This window comes from Phasianus colchicus, chromosome 9 (assembly GCF_987193195.1).
Source record: "Phasianus colchicus chromosome 9, bPhaCol1.hap1.1, whole genome shotgun sequence".
In the NCBI taxonomy this organism is placed as follows: Eukaryota; Metazoa; Chordata; class Aves; order Galliformes; family Phasianidae; genus Phasianus; species Phasianus colchicus.
In genome coordinates, this window is record NC_143444.1 from 16,841,876 (window position 1) to 16,859,979 (window position 18,104).

Below are 18,104 nucleotides of genomic sequence, written 5' to 3' on the forward strand. Positions count from 1 at the left end.
TAATAAAAATAACAGTATTTCTTTTGTCATTTCAGGTTTTACACTCAGCTCTCTTCACATTTGATTTAATAGAAAGTGTTCTAGCTCGAGTAGAAGAGCTCATTGAAGTGAAAGTAAAAGCTGTAATGGATGAAAATATATAGGTCAACTGAAATATCTGAGTTAACATACCTTTTGCAAGATCATTTTGATCATTAGATTTGAGTTGAAAAGAGGGCTATACCAACCTTTAGCGAGTAGCTTAGAGTGGCCTCTGGAAAAATCACAAATCCTGCTCTTCATATGTCTGTTTCTGTTTTTCTGTTGGCTTTTTTTTAAACAAAAACAAACTTATTTTGCTATTTTTGTCTGTAATCACAGAGATGCCCTGTTTACTAAAGTGTTCATCTTCAGAACTTGGTGTTTTTTCTGAAGTATAGCACGTATATCTACAAGACGTTTTTGTGTTGTGCTGTGGTAAGAATGTATGACTGTGCATTTCTTGTTCTATTCATTTTCACAGTATTTTAGATAACTTGCTGTCTGATGATCTGAATTATGAAGATTTTTATAAAGTAACATGGAGAGCTGTGAGTTAAAAAGCACTGTTAAAGGAGTAGTTATTTTTATTAGTACATTTTAATATTGACAAACAAGCTTCAATATTTACAAACTGGTCTATAAGCTATAGATAATAGATAAAGGCAAACCAAACTGGGTTTAAAGAAAAACACATCAGCCTTGAACCAAGTAAGATATTAAAACTCAGTAAAAGAACAGATAAAACTTGTGTTTAAAAATGCACTGTAAGGCTTTATGCACATGTGTTTTAACCTGGCGAACCTGTATTTTGAAATTGTTTTGGTCATCATTATCTCTAATGATATCTTAAGTTTTCCTTAAGATTTATTACATAATTTGAGAAATTATTATAAACAGATGAATGCACACGTTCAGAATCAAACCAAATTATCAGCATAACGTCTTTTTAGTGCAGTTAAACTACATTTTTATTTTGTTAGAAAACATATAGGGTATAATGTATACTATTTTTCACTGTAGAGTTATTTAATACAAATTTGTTTCAAATGTGTAAATTGTGTATATAGTTTTTTTTAAATGCAACAGGATATTTTAAGAACATTCTATATATTGTTTAAAGTGTAGCTGCTATAATTAATTTATGAATAAAACTTATCACTAAATTAATTACTATGCAACTTCTGGTACTCCTGAAGCATCTTCCAGACTGGACTGTTTTCTATTATGTGGGTTTTTGTCATTGCCATTTTCTGAGAAACATCATCTGCACGTGGCTTGGAATTCATCTTAGAGGAAAGAAAAATGTTATGAGAAGGAAAGGTTCATTCCTGAAAAATGAACACTCAATTTCTCTGTGTCTGTAAGAACAGTCCTAACGTAACTACTTCTATCAGCCTTGCATCTGCTTATTATCTAGATAGTGTTTCTACAGGAGTTGGTGTGGTAGCTTTGGACTAGATGGATGGTATTGGTCCCTTGGCCATGTTCCTTATCCTAGGTCAAAATAAGTTTATTTTCTAGGAGATATAATTAGGGACTCTCTTACAAGAGCTCATTGGATTGACTCTGTACTGTATCAGTAATAACATAAAGGCAACTGAGATATCTGTGGTATGTACTATCACGACTTCTTATGGGGCTGATTGTTGAAATTGGGTGTATTCATTCTGAACAGATTCAACTTTATAGGATCAACAGTAATCTTAAAAGTTTTTAGTTAATGCTGCATTAAGAAACTCGGCCAGACAGCAGCAGAATCCATGCACAGAAAAATACAATGTTCGATGTTGTAATAAGCATTCATCAACTCTTACCATACAATAGATGAGATGTAGTTTCTAACACACTTTCTAACCTGCTGCTTTTATTTTTGGTACGTGGGATGGTCCTAGCATTGTTGTAGATAGCATCTAAGTTAGAATTCTCATGGAAAATGTTATTTAAAGCAGTTCAGACTTCAACGAGGATGTTTATACATACAGGGCATGTTGCTGTTACATGGATTAAATCATACTTGTTAAGCTGTAGAAACAATGTATTACTATGTGCATCACTTAAAAATCTGCAGATAACAAGTGTTTTCAGATTACTACTTTACTTTAGAAGCAGTTACATATTTAGATCTCTTTTTCATCTCATGTTGCTTCAGTGCTAGTAAGTGAAATGAAGACATTCTAATTTCACAGGATGGCTTTGTTTGGAAGGGTCCTTAAAGATCATCTAGATCTATCATCTGTTAGGCAGAGTTGTCACCCACTAGATCAAGTTGCCATGGTCCCCATCCACACTGTCCATGAACACCTCCAGGGAGGGAACATCCACAGCTTCTTTGGGTTAAGTATGGTGACATCCTAAATTAACAGATAAATAAGAGCTGAATTAACTCTTAAACGTCTCATTTGTCTTCATGCATTCTGTTGATTTTAAGTTACCTTTAACAATTGTTAAAACATTCAGTCAAAGCATTTGAGCAACAATCCCACCTCAAGGTGAAACATGGATTGTGTAATATGACTTCATACATGAGCAAATAATGATAGGCCAAAGGGGAATGGTTTTAAATTAAAAGAGGGGGGATTTAGGTTAGATATTCAAAGGAAATTTTTACTCAGAAGGTGGTGAGGCACTGGAACAGGTTCCCCAAAGAAGCTGTGGATACTACATCTCTGGAGGTGTTCAAGGCCAGGTTGGATGGAGCCGTGGGCAGCCTAATGCAGTGGGTAGCAACCTTGCCCAGAGCAGGGTGTTGGAACTAGGTCATCTTTAAGGTCCTTTCCAACCCAAATGATTCTATGATTGTAGTCAATATGATGCAGAAAGATTCATTAAGGAAAAACAAATGTTTTCCAAGTTAAAATACCTCTGAACTTCTGAGGAGTAAATCATTTTAATCATATTTAACTAGACTTACCTTAGCTATAGTTAGCATCAGCTTAACAGTTTCAGCAGAATTATGAACTGGTATTATACGTAAATTGCTTCCCAGGAATCTACACATCAAAATAAATTAAGGTTACTTTCAGAGTGCACATTTAATTATGCCATGAAATTCAAAAAACATTCTCACATAATGTAAACAACTTCTTTGCACCACAAGTTGCTTTCATCTTCAGCTGAATAAAATTGCTTTTATCTTTGAAGGCAACAGGCAAATTCTGGCTTTTTTTATACCTATCTATCCCATCTCTACACCATTTGCTCAGGTGGGATTTTTGAAGGGCTTTTTTTGTTTCCAGGACTCCTTGACAGTCAGTCATAATTTCTTAAGTGTGCTTATGTTCAGGGAGAACAAAACACTCTTTTGTTGTGTTGTTGAAGACTGTTCTCAAAGTGGCAGAAAAAAATGTTTATTTTTTCCATGAGAAACAAAACACAGGAAAGGATCTAAAAATATTTGGAGCTAAAAATACCTCCAAATTTGAAATACGTCTTAGTATACTGCCTAAATATAACAATCTGTACGGTTAGATAATGGGATAATTCTAACAATTTTATTAGAATGTCCAAGTCTACATAATTTAATCAGAGAATTAAAAAAAACCCAAGCAAATCCAACGTATGACTTATGGTTTGAGAATGTAGCACATGTTCCAATCCCACCAGTGCAAAAGCTCGGTCACTGATTTACCTACAATGCCAGAACTCCTAGCTGCCAGCTAGTAATAAAGCACATGTATCTAAGGTATAATTGTGCCGTGCCATAATCAAGTTGGTGTGGCCTGCAGTGATAAAACTAATATTTTTATTTAAATAAAATTGCTGAGTTGCTAAAGGGAGCATGTTTTCAAAACATCACATTTATTAGTGATCAATGCACATACAAGATCAGTTGAAATATAGATTGAATGTTAGCATTACCATCAGCTGAAAAATATGTTTTAGCTGAATGATGGCAGAGCTTTTAAGAACTCTCATGAAAATTTATGGAATTTTTGCAAATGGATAATAGATTTCCTACATTTCATCCCGAACACTCAGCTATTCATCAGCATTTGGCAACGTGCCCTGGGTGTAGCAAAACTGGTGTTAGTTTCAAGGAGGTAAAGATCAAAGACTCCATCAAAGAGTCACTTTGATGTCGGGAGTGAAAATCAGCTGCTGCAAAGATTACTGAACCTACCAGAAAATGGTTTTGAATGGAAGTATAGAACAGAGTCTGATATCCATTATGAGCAGGTATATACTGAAAAGTGGAATTTTTCAGGCTTTGTTTCCATTGTTTTAGCTCAGTATAACAGACTATTCCAAGTGAAAAGATTTTAAAACCTGGTAAAGAATCTATTGTTTACACCAAAGCCTTTTCATATGAATAAAACGTACTTATTCTATTTTGAATTTACCATGAAAACATGCTGCCAGAACTAGGACAAAAAAGTTAAAGAAAATAGCCTCATTTTCCAGTGTGAGAGAAAAACCTGAAAAAGATTACAAAGGCCTAAAGTGATGGGAGGAAAGGGGTTTTTTTGTCTTTTTTTTTTTTTCTTTTGGGGTTTGAGGGAGGGAGGGGAACATCTCCTTTTGTTAACTGTCATGTCAGATCAATTCACTTAACATTTTTTTCATTTTCCACTAATTAAACATATTCTTTGGCTAATTTGGCAGTGTATGAGCAAAATAAAATTCAACTGAATCCAAGACTGCTGAGTAGACAGTTAAACTTCATTTTTTCCTAGCAATAGAAAGTTTGATGTTGAAATAATACCTTCTCTGAATCCTAAACATTACATTCCATTCTTCTGGTCCATGGAGAGCAGCTGACAAAACCAGAAAACTATTTCGATGTATGTTTATAAACTTCTGAATTCTTTCTAAAAACTGTTCTTCCCCTCCCACAAGCAAGTCTTGAATGTCTACCAGTATAAATGCAACACCTGTTGAAGAAATTGATATGAATTTGTGTCAGCAATGTGATTAATCCTTCTCACTGCAAATACCCTAATCAGCAAGCAATTCTTACTCAAGCATTAATTTAAAAGAGTAGAACAACAACAACAAAAAAAAGAGTGAATTAGATCATCTTGACAGTTTAATGCAATCATGACACTTGGCCAGTAATTACTAGTAATTTTAGGATAAAACTACAAATAACTCAGATGTTATTTTCTACCATAACATAACATAAAAAAAAAAAAAAGCATTCAGTTCACTTAAAGTATAGACATCTGAATGCCTTTGCAAGCATATGTTTCAGGAACAAGAATCTGCTGTATGGAATGAACTTAGAACAAATGCAGACTGATTGAAGACTTCAGCAATTCTGATTTAGAAATAAGATAAGCAAATACACCTGCAACATCTTCAAATTGAACTAAAATGTCTACCATGAGAAATTAAATTATGATCCCATCAACAAAGTTAAGTTCAAAGTTAAGGCATAAGTGTAGGAGGTTTAACAGCAGAGGACACAAAAGACTGGGCCAATCGATGCCGTGTTAGTCCTTACAGTTTCAGGAAAACTTCAGGTTAAGGATGTTATCTGATTGTCTAAAGCATCCTCTGCTCTGGAAAGAATGGATAGATGTTTCATGTTTGAAGTTTCAGTAATTTCCTAATCAAAACAACACCAAGAATCTTTTTCTCAGCTTCCTTTTTTACCACTGGGTCTGCAAATTCAGCTTGGATAATTAAAGCCAAGGCTCTCTTGTAATTACAGCCACAAATACTAAATATCTTGATGACCATTTTATGTTTAAGTGGCATTCAACCTGCTCACTTATAAGAAGAATTTAGTGATTATCATCAAATACAATGTGGAGACCAATAGCAACGTTTAATTCATGAAATTCTCTGTTGCAGCCCCTGATCTATATGCAATTACTTCTCCTTCCACTACTGTATGACATTCCAACATGGCAGCTTTTATTCAGTTCAGCACAGCTTACGACAGAGCCTGATCTTGTGCCTCATTAGAGTTTAGGAATTTAAAAACAAAGTACTGTACCAGAAAGAGAAAAAATCACAGAACCAATTTCCACTGATTCTGAGTATCGAACTCGATGTTGCCTCTGCAGAATTGTGGAGATTTCGTGATTCTAAATAAATTATAACAGGTTATTTTCAGCCAACAAATTAGATGAAATATTCTCAGAACATTGAATAGTTATAAAAGAACTTCAGCATCATTGCTTAAGAATTTTTTTTTATATCTTACTTGTAAAAAAGGAAATAAAATGTTAATTCAAAATTTTCAGTTAATTATGATTTTGATTCTGAATAATTATGATTCTGAAATAATTAATTATTTCAGAATGTTTGTTTTGAAAGATATCAAATCACTGAATTGTAATTTGTATGCACACCTTCAGTATGCCACAGGAAACCATTCCATAAAACATAAAAGAGCTCAAACATTTTACAGTCTGTTTTTGTAATAAATGCTAAAATAGAATTTGCAGAAGTGAGGAATGTACAATAGTGTACTTCTAAAGCTCCAGTTAATTAGACTACATTATTCTCGTTGATGTCAGCATTTCATTTGGAAGATATTTCAAAAGATTTGTATGGGAAGTGATTTTCATTAAAGGTTTTTGACAACACAATCCAGTCAGGAAGACTAGAGCATTGCACTATGCAATGTAATCATTTGAGGAATTGAGGGAGTTTGGATATATTTTTCAGCCTGCAAAAAGCACTTCTGCAGTATGCTCTGCAAAAGCTGTTCAAACCCACACATTTTAAAGATTGAACTACCAACTCCTTTTTAACTAATAAAAAGTTTTTTAGATGACCCATTTAAAATGTAGGCAACCTGCCATAAAGAGAGTTGTAATGATTTAGTGGAAGATACAAAATAAAGCCTGGATGGTGAGTGAATCCTGAAGGAGGCAGTAAGCAGAAAATTGATGCTTTGCATTTATATGGAATGGGAATGCTCAGTGACAGCTGCTTATGAGATGTAACTACAATTTTGGAAAATTTCTCTGCTTCAGAGCCACTGCTGAAAGGAATTATTTAGCACACAAATAAGAAACGCTTTAAGAAAAGAAAAGCTACATGGCTAGAAAAGGAAGCTGATGATACAGAATTAACCAAAACTGATACAAAACAGTGTCTTCATTAAAAGATCTTCAACTTGTACCTAAGCTATTTCTGTATCTTTGCTCCATACTAATACTTGAGTAAGAGCCAATTTCACTGGTGTAGCTGATGTGATTGCTACCCTCAGATACCTCTCACTGTTACAGATAACACTGCTTGTGAAACAGTTCCCAAACTGGAACAGCTTACAGGCTGTCATCTCATAATAAACAGGCTTTAAACTGAGGCGATTCAAGATTTACTTCAATACCATTCATCTATTTGTACAGCAAAGATGGAACAGTGACCTTGTTAGCCAAGCTCACGCAAGCTATCCTTGATAGTGAGCCAAAGCCTCAGCCTCTAAATTCTCTCAAGCTGGCATGAAATTAGCCTCAGCTGCAGGAACTAATTATCAGCTCCTTGACAGCCCCTTTCACTTTACTGGGGAATTGAAATGAACAGATATAAATATAAATCACTATCTGTAAGGCTATTTTAAGCTGAACTGCACATTTACTGAGTAATAATTTATCCCAACATTGACACGGTAAAGTAGAAAATAAAGCATTTAGGAAGAAGTTCAGAAAATCAAAAACATCCCTGATAGAATTATTTATAGTAGTCACTGAAAGCAGCATCAGTGCAGTGCAAAAACAATGAGTCAGGAGGACAAGCCTAGAGCAGTGCAACTCGGAATAGCAAATGGCAAGAGTGTTAAATATGTATAGAAGTAGCTAGGAAAAAAAACTCACAGAAAACAAACAAACAAAAACCGAACAATGAATGCAATGGTAGCAGCAACTTCAGATAATGTCACTGCTTTATTCTTAAAGCATATTGGTTGACACTGTATACAGTGTTTGCATGTACAGAACATAACACTGCTTGCAATGCTTCTTTGGTAGCCACTGCTCTTGGCAAACGGCATCGTACCTGTAGACCTGTACTCATAATAACTGTTGTTATCCATTTTGACTGTTCCTGCCTGCTGTTATCTGTCATCTTCACGGTTCTAATGGCTCTCTAAGGAAATGTCAGCTGCAATCCTGTAGCAGAAATGTTAAGTCACAGCCTCAAACAGTGATTGAGCACCTGGTGGAAGGCAGGGCCAACCCAGGAGAGCTCAGCTGCATGCAGTACCCTTGAGTGACCGGAAGGAGTGGAGCCAGGATCCAGTCCTTCCCAGACCTCATTTAAGGGCTAGCAGTGGAGGTGAGGGCATCTTTTGCTGTAGGCCTTACCCCCCTGAGGCCTTCCAAAGGTAAGTAAACATCCCCCCCTTTGGTTCTTTGTCTATGGCTGCTGTGTTTAAGCATATTCTCTCTTGCTGTAATTTGCTTGCTGAGACTTTACCGCCCTGCTATCACTGCTGTGTTTCCCTTTGTGCTGTAGCGTTACAAATGCTCTGAGCAGCTTAGGAGAAAAAGGAAAGCAAACAAAAATACCCCATGACAATAACAAACAAAAAAAGTGATAAATGTCATCTGTTGATTGAGGAGATAGAATGCTTAAGGCACTAATAACTATGGGTCTGATTAGAGCCTGAGGCAGAATCCAGCTCTCTAAGATGCTTGTAGGTACCAACTGCTGCACTTTATGTAATGTGGCAATTAGATAACTATGCGGGTCTTGTAACAAGCTCCCGTCTGAGGGCATAATGAGGACAGAGGTTCAGAAGGAATGAACAACATCAAGAAATGCATTCCTGGGGAGATTCATTGCCTGAGGAGCCCCGGCCGCGTGCTGGCAAGGCACAGCTGCACACCCAAAGCGCGCAGCCTGCTGAGCAGAGAGCTGCTTTGTGCGAAGCCTCGTGCTGCTTCGTTCCAAGCTTCTGTTCTGAGAGTCTCCGCTCGTTTGACAAACCTGGTATCGAGCACAGGTGCAAACCCAGAGGCCCAGTAGGGCCGTGAGTAGTTGGGGCGGAGGAAGCGCTGGCGCTTCCCGCCCTCGGGGGGGCGCTCTCCGGCCTGAGGGCACCGCGGAGCCCGGGGCTGCTGAGCCCGGAGCTGCTTCCTCGCGGCCCTCAGGAGGCGCTGCAGCCCCTTGCAGGTGACCGTGGCTGCGGAGCCAGCCTTCCTTCGCGGGCTCTCAGAAGTGAAAAGTAAGGAAGGTCTCCCAGCCGCACCTGCTGAGAGCTGAGACGTGCCGGGAGCGGCCCGGTGGCTGCAGGGCTGGCCGAGAGCCTGCTGCCGTGCGCGGTGCCGTTAGGCTGTGTAAAGCACAGGGACGTGAGGAGATGGCGGGCACTGCGAGGGGCGCCGTGAGCGGTGATGGCGGTGCTTTTTTCATCGTCATTGGGCCGATCTGAAGGCAGCGTCAGCAATGAGCAGTTAGTGCTGCGTCTGTTTCTGGGGAAGAATGTTCCACGCTATTTTCTCTGGTACTTTAAACATAGAATAATACAAAAATTTAAAAGCAAGAGCAGTGCTGCTTTTCCAGGAAGGAGTTGGAATATTGGTGCTGCTGTTGCCATTATATAAGTGGGAACAGTGCTGCTTTCATATGCTAAAGTAGAAGTGCAGTTGTTAGAAGCACTTACAAAAAAAAAAAAAAAAAAAAACCTTGGTTTTTGTGGGAATGGAATGTTGCTTCTGCGTTTGATATTAAAAAGTAGCAATTGGTTTGAAGAATTAAAACATAATGTATTTGTATTCTGTAACTTATCCTTAGAAATAGTTGATCTAAGAAGTAAATACTGTATGTGTTAGCGGCATGTTTTAGAACCATTCATACTGAATTATGTGATTACTTCTTTCTTGCAAAACTGTAATAGTTGTTAAATGTTCCAAACAATGCAAGTATAGTGTTGTGTCATGTCATTCTAATGGACAAGAGAGATACTAGTGAAAACCTTTCTTTCTAAAGCTCTGTAGAACACTTAAAAAAATATGTGTCAGATAGCAAGCTGTGTGGCATGCTGAGGAACTGAGTTAGGAGTCACAGTGATTGAGAAACGACTCCCCTCTCTCTTGTTTCAGGCGAGTAAGAAGTGGATTCGTGCTGCTCTCACCTGCACCCAGTGTTAGTTACCCCTACTGCAGGGCTGTGGGAACGTCGTGCTGCTATGAACAGTAAGTCATGTTTCTAATTCTTACCTTTCTATCAAGCGTAAATGTACAAGTCAGCACATTAAAGGAAAATAACAAATACGTGGGGTGTCTGGGCTGCAGTCTTTCTCTGTATGGCTGTGACAGGGCTGGTGAACTGTGAAATCATTTCCTGTGACACAGTGGATCCTTTCTAGACTGCCCCGACTGTGTGTAAAAATCAGGGTGTTGAGAACATCAGGAATTCTCTACAGATGCAGTTATAAGGCAGTTTTGTGATGTCAGCTGGATCAAACCTCATCTGCTTATCTGTGGTTTGAATTCATGCACAGTGAATGAGTTAGTATTTTGTTGTATTGGAGAAATTCCTGGAGTACAGAGCAGGAGCTGCTGTTGAAGTGGTTGTATTTAATTCACAAGCACTGCTGTGTTATAAATCAATATCTTTGAATTTGTCTAACGTGTACATGCATTAAATGAACTACATCAATGTTGACAGAAAATAATAGGATGGAATAAAATGACAATTCGTAGTGAAAATATATTTAACAGGTGAGTAGATCTGTTTCATTCTTTGTATAATTGTTCAGATGGCAAGTAGGAGGCTGTTTGAATAGAGCTGGGTCTGAAAGATTTTTCGGAGTATTCTTCCCCCCCGTGTTACTTCTTCCACAAAGTGATTTTGAGGGATCCTCTGCTGCCTGATATTAAGAGCTAAAATCTGCTTTGCTACCATACTTATGTTAATTCAGTGCTCATGCTACCATACCTGTGTTAATTCAGTGCTCATCGTAAGTATCTGATGTTACGAAGGGCCATCTGTTTCTCTGCAGCTTTGGATTCTTATTCTTGAGGGTTTGAACAGTGCACTGAGGGACATGGTTTGAATTCTAATACTGAATCAAGTAGCAAGCACAATAGTTCTAAATAAAAGGATTTGCCTACTTTGGTGGGGTGGGGTTGGACTAGATGATTGCTAGAGGTCCTTTCCAACCTCTACAATTCTGTGTTTTTTATGTTGCTCTTTTATGGTAGAGAACAGGAGTTGGTCTCACTTAATCACTTACAGTTATTGCTGCTATGATGATCTGTGATGTTCTAGCTTTAACTTTTAAGAGTGTTCCTTTTCCACATGTCTGTGTGATGCATTTAGTATACAGGTGAAGCTGCAGCGGGGAGGAAGAATAGGGCTCTGTCTGGCAGCATATCAAATAACTCTTAGGTGCATGGTAGAGAACCCCTCTTAGGCAGTAATAGAGGGCTTTGGGGATGAGACCTCCCATATGATGAAGATAATAGCTTAATAACTCATTTATGGCAGGGCAGCATTTCTCAAAGTTCATGTTTCTCTGCACATATCCTGCATATTCTGAATCAGCACCTTTTGATATCAGACTTTGTTGGGCAGTCACAAAGCTACTTATCTTTTTATGAATATTAAAGAGAACACTTTTTCATTTTCACACCCATCACCTGTTTTGTTCTCTTCTGCTGTGATCCAGAAAAAAAGTAGTGTTTTCCCTATTGAAGGGGAGGAAGATGGATCCAGAAGTCCACTGAATGGAGAGAAAAAGTAACATTTTTTTTTACAGAGCTAAAAATTAATATTGGCAGCAGCCCACACACTCAATGAAGTACAATGACTCAGCATTTAAGTTACATGTGGAATTTATTATTTTTGTTTGTCATACACAAATAAATTAAGAATTTCCAGTACGTTGCATGGGGAAGAAAGCTTGTGGAAGTACACAGCCTTACAGTGATTCTGGAAACAGAAGAGTGGGCTCATGAGGAATCACTTGGAAATACAGTTACTTGGGCCTCAGCTGCAGAACTAATTGATGTTTGAAAAGCAAGCAAGTTGAAAACATGCAAGCATTCAGTTTGAGAACTTGAGAACATGCCCCTTACTCTCCCAAAGACAAAATGGTTAAAATAGAAAAAAGGATTTTAATGCTATGGACTACAGGTTGCAACTCAAAACTCTTCTCTAACTGCATCCTATTACTCTTATATAAATAAGATTCATCTAAATGACTGGAGTATGATAGTCCAAAATACAGGGATTTTAATTTCTTAATCTACCACAGTGATATAGGCAGGAATTTTGTTTCAGATAAGAAACTTCACTTAGAGGTGGGTCTTATGTTCACAGGTGTGAAAACTACCTCATTCTATGGAGGCAACAAAGTCTTGATGCTACCTACAATGAATCTGGTTTGTCCAGTTACATTAATCTTCAGCACACTGCTATGATTCCATGGAGATGCAGGATGCCATGTCGTGTTCAAAGGGGATTTATAAAAAGAAAAAATGGAAGAAGTGATCTCATTAAGCACAAGTTTGAGATAATCACATGTCTGCTTGATTGGGGGCACCCAAGGTGGTACCAGAGGACTAAGTAAAGATTGAAGTATGAGGATGTGAACTTTAGTCATTTATTACACTCTTACTCAGCTTGGTTTCAAGTTGATATATAAACCGAAACTTTATTCTGGTTATCAATCTTTCTGTTCAAATACTTTAAAATATCCTGATTCTTATAAATACACATATGATACTGTTCATGCTAACCCCAGTGGGAGCTGAGAAAACATCAATGTCCCATCTACTTGGGTGCCTCAATATAAGATCTGATGAATTGCCCTTGGATTTGTACATCTGAATCTGTTCAGATTGACCTGAGTATTCACTTGATCCTCTCTGTTTATGTCATCTTCTGTTAACATGCAAAAACTATTTTGACTGTTAATGTCCTTGCTAACTGTATGTAGTTTCTGAGGTTTTGGCCCTCCTGCCCCAAGTACTGAGGCTTCAGATCTTGAAAATATTACGGTACAATAGATCTTTTGTTGCATGTAATGCAAAATGTTGTATTTCAAACTTTGATTTCTCTAACTGAAGAGTCTTCTGAGCTGGAAACTCCAGCAGTAAATTAAGGAGATCAAGGAAGTAACTTAATGGCTTTCCATTATTAATTATCTCATACTTTAACTGCTTCCAGATGGCTGATCAGGATTAGAGCCTCATTAAGTTGAGTAATGCATAACATGAATATGCATGTTGTCTGCCCCCAGTGCCAGTTCCATTACCCTGTCTGAGAAGTGAACATTAACCTGAAAGCCAGTCTGCAAATGTTTAAGTGCATTCACTTACATTTGCAGAACTATAGCCTAATTGACTATACAGGGCAGATGATTACACAGCAAGTATAAAGGGAAAGTCAAATGCAAGAATAAACAGGTGTGCATGTGCATATGTGCCCTGTATAGCTTATTCACTTCATAGTTATCAACAGTTAAAATATAAACCAGTATTTTTTTTTTTTGAGAACCTCTTTTAATGTAAATAATCTTCCTTTGTAACAAGTATTGCTTTCTTCAACATATGCAGTACTTGCTGATAGGAAGCTTCATTTTAAGTGAATGAATTGGAGCTGTGATTTTTCCAGAACTTAACACAGTAAAGCTTATTTTTGAAAAACAGTCTCTGTAGCTTGTGTTCAAAAGATACAGGTGGAAACCACTATGAATTTGCTGCAAGAGATCAAAGCTTCTATTTCTATTGTATTTGCAAATCTAAAAGCCCATTTTCAGGGAGTCATCTGTTCTAACAGGGCTGCTGCTTCTATCTTTTGTCCTCAGTTCCTGCATAGTCCTGGCAAGAATGTCATCTATCAATGTACAAATGTTAAATCACTCTAGTCATGAAATATTAACAGAATACATACAATTATGACTCCTAAATTGAAGTCTTTCTAGCTGCCATTTGTCACATTTACAGTAGTAAGATATTATAAGTTAGAATAAAAACCAGAGGGGTGTGAAATACATGTATTGGAAAAGGAGCATTTCTAGCGCATGCGTTTAATAAAGCTAAGTTCTGAACCTGCTTCAGCTGAGGTCAACAGGAGTTTTTTCCTTTGTTAGTGGTAGCAAAACCATGTCTATTCAAATGTTCTGAGCAACAGATGAACAACATAATAGCAGTTCTAACTTCCTTCATGCAAAGGTTTAGATTTTCAGAAAGTAGGGTGAGCATGCTAGCAATTACTTTGCAGATGACATATACTCATATTTTTAAAATACTTTCCTTTAATCTGTAATTAGAACAGGTGATTTAAATTTTTGTCATATATTTCCTGAAAGACAATGTTAAGGGAACTCATATTATGGACAGTGTATGTGTGAGAAAAATGGGAAGTTCCTTGCCTACTGGCTCTTCCCAGTAATAAAACTGAGAATTCAGTACAGTTTTGAAATAGATCTAATACCCTGCCAAGAAAGATGTGGAATAAGTTTATTAAACATGTACATTCAAGTCACACATTACCCAGAAATTAAAAAAAATATTGCCAGCAGCCATATTTCTTGACCTTTATTACTAATCTTTTTCCAACAATACTCAGATTTTTATTATAATGTGCATATTTTTATCGGAAGCTGCCTGTGAGCATTGTTTTTTTTTTTTACTGAATTCTCTTGCTGTACTTCATGTATATAATATCCCATGCCTTTAAAACCCAAATATGTTAACTATGTATTCATGTTAAGAGTTTCCTTACTAATATTCTCTCATATTCTTCCCAATGGGCATCTGCTAGCCATTCTTTTGAAAGAAGCCAGAATCTCCTTTTGATTTCACCTATGAACATTTTCTTACCCAACCTCAACATTGCTATTCCTTCTTCATTTGACTCCTCTCCCTATCTTTGATACTTTCCTTAGCTTCTCTAATTCTGTTTTGAGCAAATCCTTTAAAAGAACCTCTACTTCCCTCGATGCTTTCAGTATTCAGCCTCAGCTTTTCTTCTCTACACTATGTGATTTGCTGCACAAATACAATTTTGCTAGCAGTAATATGTAAAAATGGTCGGAACAGCTCTTCCAGTCCCATCTAGACTCTTCCTTTCCAAGCAAGAATGGTAATTACACCTTTTGACATCACCTTTCGAAGGTCTAGCCTATTTTAAACTTAATGTGTCCATATATGTTAAACATCTAAAAACAGTTAAACAGGCTTTTTTTTTTTTACTTGGTAAAATGTCATTCAGGATAGATGAAAGCAGGGTCATCATTGTAAAGTCTAGTTCTGAATTTCTCAGCTTCCTGTACCTGTAGGGTACAGAGATCTTTATCCACACAACTGAACTCTATGTAAGTTGTCAGTGTTACCTTTTGTCTGTACCTTTCTCATCTTAGGTTTTGACAAAAGCAATTTTACTGCTCTGTTTCATTTAAAATACTACTGCCAAGAGAAATCCTTAGCAATAGCTTTGACTATGCTGTCTCTTCGTTGTCACTGATTCCCCTCTGCCACTTCCTCAGGTGTTCATGCCCTGTCCTCACTTTGCAGCTCAGTGGGAGCTCTTATAATTTACTTGGGGCCCACAGTGTAAGCTTCGATTGCCTGTATATTAAGTTTTCAAACAAGCATTTGTCCCTCATTATCCTGTCTTCAAATCTTACCCTCCCATTTTCCCTTCCCATAATGAATACAGAGGAAAAGAAAAAGTATTCAAGCTGATGGTGCACTGAAACCATTGCTAATCAGGTGGGCAAATATTAACTCTGATTCTTACTTTTCCATCTGTGTTGTTTTTTTGTCTTAACTTGGATTATAACCACTCTGTGGAAGACCTTGCTTTCATTCTGTGTTTGTACAGTGTCTAGCCAGTGGGATACTGGTCTGATTAAGGCTCACAGGCAGTCTGGTAGTATGAATTAAAAACAGTATGGCTTTCTCTTCCTGCTACTTCTGCAGAAACTATGTGGCTGTGGGAAGCTGAATTCTGTTCTTACGTAAGCATCAACTGAACAATACACCAAATTCTCAGCACTGGTCTACTGCAAAACTATTGTAGAAATAGCACTGGCATCAGTGGGAACTTGAAAAGAGAAACTGTCTTAATTTTCACAGTATAGCTGAGAAAGTAATTAAAAACAAAACATACCTATAACCCTATAATATGATTGTATTCCAGTGCAACACATGTGAAGCTTTGTGTGCTGGTTGTCAGTTATTTTTCAATTCAGTAAGTAGTTAAATAAGTATAGGGGAAAGGTTTATAATTATCATATTAAATATCTTTCTTCCATGGGTTTTTAAGTTCATTGTCAAACAGAAAGGAAAACTAATTTTTTTCTCCCTGCTTTCTTGATGTTAAAGAATGACCTAATTTTCCTCTTCCAATTAATTTGTGAAAAACATCATTTTTGCTTCTGTATCAGAAATGCAACAAAGTAGCATTCTTGAGTAGATGTTTTGCCTCAGAGCTCTTTATTATGTCAAATCCAAAGATAAGACAAGGTATGTCTTCAGTCATATTTTGGCACAGCTGAGAGTTTCTGATCATGAACAAAAATAAATGAAGTTCCTAAACAAAATTAAGGTGCATTGTCAGAGTTACACAAAAGCCTGCAAAACTGACCTTATTACCAGTGGCTATAGTCAACACAGGTTGTATGTCTATCTTAAACAGTTAAAAAAAAAAACCAAACCAAACCATTAGAAGCCTTTTACTGCCACATGGCTCATGAAGGCACTTTTCCTCTTGGTGACGAAGAGGAGGCAGAATACTTCAGGCTTTCAACTATGTGAAAGACAAGAGTCACCAGACCAGATAATTTCTACCAGGTCTTGAAATGTATACTTTTACAAGTATCAGACATGCTGTTTTTCAAACAGGAGCAGTATTCTCCCAACTCCTCTCAATTAATGTACTATGCCAATAAAAAAAACTTACTTAAGTACATTTTCAAGGAAGAAATGATGCCCTTTCTCTAGCACAGACCCTTTATATAGAAGTATTCAAAGGAAATAACATTAAAAAAGATTAGAAACTTGTAAACAAAGCAAACAATAAGTAGTAAAATATGAAGTCTGGCAGCAACAGATGAAACAATCTGTTCTTATTCACAAGCCCAAACAGGATTCCTATTGAAACCTCTTCTGTGAACAAAAATGTTTCTAGTATTAAAAGCAGTGTTGGCACACATGACCTTTTGATACAACCAGTCTGAATCTTTATTATTGTAAAATGAAGTCACCATATAGAGAGGGAGGGGAAAAAAGGAGGGAGTAACCCTACTAAAGGTGCAGTTATCTTTAAGTTCTTGCTCAGTGAGCATATTAAGTGGCCAAAAAGAAGATAAAAGTAGAGAGGGGACCAAGATCTTTCTTTCACATCTAATTTTTCTAACAATTCTAGAAAATACATGCTCAAAGGTCATTTTAGAAAAGACATATGGTTAAGACTTGAAAAATTTCTGTACTTGCAATTAAATCTAGATTATAAATTAACATATTTACCTCATATCAGAAAGATTGCCTCAGTACCAAGAATTGCTTGTTCTTGACTGATGCAGTATTTCACTGTATGGAAACAACACATCAAAAATAGATTTGGGGAACGGGTTGGAGTTAGTTGCAAACATTTGATCACCTTAATGATGAGTTTCCAGTTCAAGAATTGTCCATTCCCCCTGAGGGGAAGAACAGTCTTCAGATGAAAAGCTTGCCACTGTAATGCTTGCTGAAGAATCATCAAGTGGAGACATAAGTTCAGTCCATCTACTGAATGTGTCAACTTGTGATGTACCCTGAGGATTCGAACCATCTCGTGCCAGAAACAGCGTCTGATTGATTAGACATTGTGCTAAATTAAGGTCTTCAGGAACCGAGTTTTTGAAACCTATGTTTGAGTCCTGTTCAGATAACAGTTGCCTGAGAAGAGTCCAGTCCTGCTCTACAAACTGCTGATCTTCAAAATCCACATCAAGAACTGCTGTTTCTGAATCCATCCTCTGCTCAATTGCTTCTCCAACGTCCATCTCATATATTGGAGAAAGGGTTTTTGAAGGCCGATGTTCATACATGCAGGTTTGTGCCATTGTGTCATAATCATCTATGTCTCCTGAAATAATTCACAATACTGTACAATGTAAAAATTGCAGATGATCCTCCCCTCAAGGGTTGCGTAGAGCAAAACTTAACTCATTGAGGAAAGATAAT

The 18,104-nt window shown here is 37.1% G+C and overlaps 3 protein-coding genes across 14 annotated transcripts in view; 1 reads left to right on the plus strand and 2 right to left on the minus strand.

The window, feature by feature from the left end:
* GLMN (glomulin) overlaps positions 1-18,104 on the plus strand; it is a 160,994-nt gene that overhangs the window by 72,860 nt on the left and 70,030 nt on the right. For 6 of the 9 annotated variants that reach the window (XM_090146355.1, XM_090146358.1, XM_031614814.2 and 3 more), the window contains one exon: positions 36-1,188. In XM_090146355.1, the coding sequence (XP_090002481.1) occupies positions 36-143 (108 nt within the window). In that variant the 3' untranslated portion in view covers positions 144-1,188. Of the gene's footprint in view, positions 1-35; positions 1,189-10,022; positions 10,116-12,246; positions 12,713-18,104 lie in introns of those variants that run through there. The other 3 variants (XR_016469237.1, XR_016469238.1, XM_090146354.1) reach the window with 2 other exon arrangements.
* Positions 1,182-9,242, minus strand: C9H1orf146 (chromosome 9 C1orf146 homolog). 3 transcript variants are annotated; one of them, XM_090146366.1, is made up of 6 exons: positions 9,170-9,242; positions 7,975-8,087; positions 5,963-6,053; positions 4,724-4,892; positions 2,933-3,011; positions 1,182-1,307 (listed from the first exon to the last, which is right to left on the minus strand). In XM_090146366.1, exons 2-6 carry the CDS (start codon positions 8,041-8,043, stop codon positions 1,185-1,187), a joined length of 531 nt encoding a protein of 176 aa, XP_090002492.1. In that variant the 5' UTR covers positions 8,044-8,087; positions 9,170-9,242; the 3' UTR covers positions 1,182-1,184. The 3 variants fall into 3 exon arrangements, with proteins under 3 accessions (XP_090002492.1, XP_031470676.1, XP_090002494.1); XM_031614816.2 differs by lacking the exon at positions 9,170-9,242 and adding an exon at positions 8,908-8,988; XM_090146368.1 differs by lacking the exons at positions 1,182-1,307; positions 9,170-9,242 and adding exons at positions 1,775-2,372; positions 8,908-8,988.
* BTBD8 (BTB domain containing 8) overlaps positions 12,724-18,104 on the minus strand; it is a 36,052-nt gene continuing 30,671 nt past the window's right edge. For both annotated transcript variants that reach the window (XM_090146350.1, XM_031614815.2), the window contains one exon: positions 12,724-18,006. In XM_090146350.1, coding sequence (XP_090002476.1) covers positions 17,537-18,006 — 470 coding nt within the window. In that variant the 3' untranslated portion in view covers positions 12,724-17,536. The remainder of the gene's footprint in view (positions 18,007-18,104) is intronic.

Excerpts from the sequence above, each read along its gene's own strand:
- C9H1orf146 (XM_090146366.1), bottom strand. The coding sequence starts at position 8,043 with ATGACAGATAACAGCAGGCAGGAACAGTCAAAATGGATAACAACAGTT. Across the intron at positions 6,054-7,974 it reads TTATGAGTACAGGTCTACAG|AATCACGAAATCTCCACAAT; the intron begins GTACGATGCCGT and ends TAATTTATTTAG. Across the intron at positions 1,308-2,932 it reads TGATGCTAACTATAGCTAAG|ATGAATTCCAAGCCACGTGC; the intron begins GTAAGTCTAGTT and ends CTTTCCTCTAAG.